The sequence below is a fragment of the Rhagoletis pomonella genome, unplaced genomic scaffold, assembly GCF_013731165.1.
Source record: "Rhagoletis pomonella isolate Grant_MI unplaced genomic scaffold, Rhpom_1.0 Rhpom_scaffold_02058, whole genome shotgun sequence".
NCBI lineage: Eukaryota > Metazoa > Arthropoda > Insecta > Diptera > Tephritidae > Rhagoletis > Rhagoletis pomonella.
In genome coordinates this window covers 5,306-11,176 of record NW_023460613.1, presented here as the reverse complement: position 1 = coordinate 11,176, position 5,871 = coordinate 5,306, and the positions used below count along the sequence as shown (strand labels likewise).

Sequence of the window (5,871 nt, the reverse complement as noted above, 5' to 3'; positions counted from 1 at the left end):
AAAAATTCAATGAAGTGGTAAGTATTTCTTGCTTGTCCTATGCCACTAACGACTATGTAACACGTTTTTCTTCTTAGGCCGACCGTCCATTATGAATGCTATTGGGTGTTGTGGTCCACAGTAGGGCTGATGATTTCACCCGGGTAATGAGCTACCCGGGTACCCGGGTAGCGGGTGAAGCCCTACCCGGGTATTGAATTACCCGGGTAGCCCGGGTACCCGGGTATTGAATTACCCGGGTAGCCCGGGTACCCGGGTATTTTATTACCCGGGTAGACCCGGGTAGACCGGGTACCCGGGCAGTATGGTAATTACCCGGGTACCCGGGCACCCGAAAAAATCTGGAGAGGTGAAAATTAAACGCATTTACGATTATATAACGCAAACGAACGTACATAGGGAAAATCTATAAGAATCTTCCATACCATATGGGGAAATATTATAATATACAACACATACATTGCTCTTGACAAATCCGTCATTCATCACACAAGCGTACTTCCAAACCCAGCTTGTTTTAGGCATGTCTAAAATATTAATATTTACGAAGTTGGTAATGCACGTACAGATATCGGATCGGGAACAAATAAAATTATTGAGACACACCCACCTGCGAATCTAAACGATGACCGACAGTTGAGGTAATTTTTGTGTTGGAATGAAAAAAATTTTAAAATTTCTTCCACAATTATTTCACAACAATACGTTCATCAACCTACTTCTCGTATTAAGGAAACTTCATTAAATAATTGTGATTTTAAAAGCTTTAAATATTATGTGAAAAGAAACTATAATTTGAACAAGCTGATACAATAAAAGTACAAAATCTTTAGGTGAATGAATAGCATAAGGTTTTGTCACCTTACTTTTTGTACCAGTGGCCTACCACAGGGTTTAGTTCTTATATAATTCCCAATGAGAACGTTCTCGTCAGTTTTGTTCTCATTTTGGTTTTGGTTTTGACGCGTTCTTGGGAACAAAACTACGACAATGGCATTTAGTTTCGATCATACATTTCATTCTCAGTCCCTGTTTTAAAATATTAATATTTAATATTCTTTAAAATATACATACATACATACATATGTACACATGCATGTATGTATATGCATTTACAAAAATTAGAAGTTTGAATTTAAGTACAGAAACTAATGTTTTAATTTACTTTTCTTGTCTCCGTCTACTCAGGCAAGCGGTTAGGTGTACATAGTCGCGTACACTCTAGACATAAAAAAATAATTATAAAAAAAAATTTTCTCACTGAAAAATTACCCGGGTGTTTTCGTTTAACCGGCACCAACATATGTATATTACCCGGGTACCCGGGCAAATCGGGTAATACCCGACTACCCGGGTAATAAAAGCCCCGGGTAATCGGGTACCCGGGTACCCGGGCACCCGGGTAATACCCGGGTAACCGGGTACCCGGGTATCATCAGCCCTAGTCCACAGCTTTATAAATTTGGCGAAACTGTGTCGATACCATACTGGGATGAGACATGGAAACTAGATAGTTTTTATGACAAAATTAAATTAAATAGGCTGCATAATATGCACACGCTATGCTTGCTGCACATCAAGGAGTATCAGCCACCTCGTTTTATGTCAGTAGCTGAAGCTGCGCAGCATTTGATGTCGATTGTTGAGAAGAAAGATGCACTGGAACGAAATACTATTCTAAATGAACTATCGCTATGAGTCGGATTGGCGCGTGTTGGCCATGAAAGCCAAAGAATAAGGCTATCTGCACATTTGTCGTGTAATCATAGTTTCGTTATCGTCTCGCCTTCCAATTCTGAGCCGAGCAAATGTTTTTTAATGGCGGTCTGCACACCTGTCGTTATCGGCTAGCTATCGACTAATCAAGGAAAAAGCAAAAACGATTACGTGCAGCAATGTCGTTCACTAATCGTTTTGCTTGCGTTTCAAATTGGTGTGGTTTCAGGAAAATTTCTTATATTTTGTGAAAAATTAAAAAAAATGAGCGATTCAACCATAAAATTTGTTGAATTAATAGAAACGTACCCGTGTTTATACAATAACACTCTTCAAGAGTATTCGAGGAAGGATGTTACGGAAAGGGCTTGGAATGAGGTGTCTCAACAAATGCTATGGCCAGGTGAGTCCTTATCTTCTTTATATATTAAATTAATAAACTTGCCGGTTACCGTAAGCACCTACCAGGTTTTCCTGGGCACGAATATACTATCAGGTCGCATATCGGACAACGACGGGAAAAGCATTGGGCGTGGGTAGAGTGGGTTCAAGTGATAGTGTGTGGCGTTGCAAGTGAACAACTCTATTGAGATTGCGTTGCTATCTATAAATGAAAATTTGGTTTTAGCTTTTATGCAATCACTCCGATGGGCAGTCCAATTTCGCCAATAAAATTGTTTTCAGACCAGCTTCTGAAATATGCATTAGTAGCAGTCGGAGTTGGACTGATGAGGGTTATTTTTTCTCAACGCGGCCTAGGGCCTCCAATGTGGAAGGTGTTCTGCGCAAAAATACTGTGGATGGCATAACCCGAGTTCACATTTTCTACGTCGAAATGCTAATTTAACTCCATTTTGAAATTGGATTTCGGTGGTTTGAGAAGGAGTCAGAGGGGGAAAGGATGCCTTTTCTTAAAGTTTGGATTGTGATCTTTCTAATGGGTGGGGTTTGTATACTTTCAAACTCATTTTTATTTATTTGAAGAGCTTCGAAACTCGTGTTTATAAAACTAAAGTTCTCTTGACGCATACGTTTGGAAGCATTTAGCTAGAGTACTGACATGTGCTTTACCGAAATGAGAGCAGAAATAAAATAATAATAATAATAATAGATTGGCGCTTACACATATGTTAGTGTTTGGCCGAGCTTCTCATACGCTTTGTGGCATGCGCCTTGATGTTGTCACACACAGCGGAGGGCCCTACAGTTTTACGCCGACTCCGAACGGCGATTGTATTTTTATGAGAAGCTCTTTTTCATGCCAGAAATAAAATATAACATATTTAAATTAATTTGCATATGGGCAAATCTAAAAAACAGGTACACTTTCAAAACAAAAAGTTTATTGTTTTTAATTTGTGGGCACACCTATGTTTTATATATGATTATATTCGCAATCTCTTACTACATCGATAAATATAAGTGTAATTCATTTTCATCAAGTGCTTCAAAAGTTAGACGAGGAATAAATATTTAGATCACTGAGATAAAATATGAAAATGAAGCTAAATAATGAATGAAAATAAAGCTAAATAACACAAAGGTTACCTATTTTTTAGATTTGCCCATATACATATATATACATAGATACATTTTAATAAATGTTGCCTATTTTTTTTTTGGTTATTTAATATTTATTATTTTGTTATAAAGTATAGCTCAATATCTAACAAAAACCATATAAATGCATGTTTCAGACTTTGTGCAAAATTTATAACAATTCTGCAAAGTTGCATCTAAGTTTTGAAATTTTTAATATGGGTATCAAATCAGAGAGGATTAAGAAAGCTTTCTTTCGAAAATATTTTTGAAGAAAATTCCCTCCTTTTCATAAACATAAACCACGGTTGCCACTTATTAAAAAAATAACCAACCAAAATCTGACAAAAAACCAATCAAACTGAAAAAAACCCATTTATTACGATCAGAAACTCTTATTACAAAAATTATTAAAGTGCAAATTCATTCTGCATCTACCAACTAGTAGTCTCAATCACATTACTTACTTTTTATATGTATTTTATATGCAAATGTTACATTAAAAATTGGATTTTGAAATATAATTGAATATTATGAAAACCTTAAATTTATAGCTTACTTACAACGAATTCTTTAGGAGTATCTCATTTCTGTAATGATTTTTTTACGAATCTTCAAAGAAAATTATAGAGGTGGTTGACACGAACTCGTAAAGAAATTTCTGTACGAAAAATAAAAAAAATTCTGCAAGAAATTCTTCACATAGCAGCATTATTTTCATTGCTTTACCGATTTTCTTCCGAAATTTCGTAAAAGAATCAAAGTGTGTTTATTTCATTTTAGAAAATTCGACATGTCTTTTGTTTATTTATTTTTTTTTATAAAAGTAGCTTAGTAGCTTAAAAATTGCACTTATTACATTTATTAAACGCAATATTTCCATTGCCATGGCAGAGCTGCATGTGGCGACAAAAAGTAGTTTGACAGATAGTCTCTTAAAATTTGTGGAGATGAATTTTCTGTGGCCACAACATCCGAACGCATTGGTGCGTTTGAAGGCCGCGTGTTGGCACTATTGAATAGCTGTCTGGAATATAACACACCGTCCTTCTGGCGTATATAATTATGTAGAACTGTAGCACAATGTACAATTGATATGATGGTCGAATATTTTTTGCAGCGAATAGGTGACATAAAAATTCGAAATTTTTGTGTCATCATACCAAAAGTACACTCGATGTTTTTTCGCGCTCGACTCAGTCTATAGTTAAATATGCGTTTTCTGTTGTCCAAGTTTCGTTCCGGATATGGTCGCATAATGTTCTTTCTCAGTGGAAACGCGGCGTCTGCAACATAATAGTACGGAAATTTTATTCCACTCTCATCGAGAGGTAATTCTTTGGGCGACGGTATATCACACGTTCTTTCCAACCAATGTTGGAATTCGGAAATGCGAAAAACTCCTCCATCGCTATTACGACCTGCAAACCCACACTCCACCGATGTAAAAAGCCCATCCGCATCGCAACAACCAAGCAATATAATCGAATGAAAGTTTTTATAATTATAATTTGCTGATCCAGAATTCGGAAATTGTTCTATCCGAATATGCTTGCCGTCGATCGCACCTAAACAATTAGGTAGCTGCCACAACTCGTAAAAACGGTCCGCAATTCTTTTCCATCCTTGGTGATCGGGCATTTTCATATAGTCACCTTTTAAAACATCCCACACTGCCTTGGTTGTTTCTTCAACAATCGCACCGATTGTCCGCTCGCCCCTTTTAAAGTGCAGCGCAAGTGCAGCGAAGGTACATCCAGTAGCTAAATATCTGAAAATAAATGAAAATTTTTATTTCAAAGTATTTTTTTTTTAATTGAAGAAAACTAATTTTATTAATATATTTTTTTTATTTATTTTACAGTTAGTGAGTGCAAAGAGAAATGGCGAAACATTCGTAACAATTTTGTTCGCAGCCTAAAAGCACCGCCAAGTGGTTCTGGCGCGAAAGCCAAAAAACCGTACTATCTCCATGACTCCCTACAATTTGTGCTACAATATATAAGGCCTGTAAAGCATTCGGCCGGAAATGAAAGCAGTGTTTTATACAGCGATGTGGACCTCTTTACTGAAAGCGAAGAGGTAGAGGTATTTACGGAGGAAAATTCTTATGACCCGATTCCGGAAACGTCACAAAGAGTAGAAAGTGGTGTTAAGGCAAGAAAAAGAAAAAAAGAGGGTGATGGCGATATTGCTGAGGCGGTAATGGAAATAGTAAAATCAAGGGAGAATAGGAAGGGACGTGATGAGGGACGGGATGACGGTCGGCGAATGTTTTTTTTAAGCTTGATGCCGGATGTTAACAAGTTGAGCGACGAAAACTTCATGCAATTCCGCATAAATACAATAGTTGAGCTACAGAAGATTTTGCTTCAGCAGGAACGCTCAGGGAACTCTGTTTTCAGACCAAATCCAAGTCAATTGTACTACCCGACCTGTTCTACTCCTTCTACTTCGCCAGATGATGTATCTTCTGAGCCATTCGACCAAAATCAAAACGTTTTTCACAAGCCTGAGGAAATATTTTTTGTCGAACAATAAGTATTTTATAAATTTACATATTGTAGCGATATATCTGTTGTCATAAGCAATAACCGTCTAAGTCGACAAAAGAAA

At 36.9% G+C, this 5,871-nt stretch overlaps 2 protein-coding genes across 2 annotated transcripts in view; both read left to right on the top strand.

Annotated features, from left to right (window-relative positions):
* LOC118753031 (diphthine methyl ester synthase-like) overlaps nt 1-1,774 on the top strand; it is a 2,528-nt gene extending 754 nt beyond the window's left edge. Inside the window, exons 2-3 of the mRNA XM_036487879.1 lie at nt 78-120; nt 1,446-1,774. Of these exons, the coding sequence (XP_036343772.1) occupies nt 78-120; nt 1,446-1,698 (296 nt within the window). The 3' untranslated portion in view covers nt 1,699-1,774. The remainder of the gene's footprint in view (nt 1-77; nt 121-1,445) is intronic.
* A 122-nt stretch (nt 1,775-1,896) lies between these two features.
* Nucleotides 1,897-5,865, top strand: LOC118753032. The gene is made up of 2 exons (XM_036487880.1): nt 1,897-2,119; nt 5,120-5,865. Exons 1-2 carry the CDS (start codon nt 1,981-1,983, stop codon nt 5,794-5,796), a joined length of 816 nt encoding a protein of 271 aa, XP_036343773.1. The 5' UTR covers nt 1,897-1,980; the 3' UTR covers nt 5,797-5,865.
* The last annotated feature ends 6 nt before the right edge of the window (nt 5,866-5,871 follow it).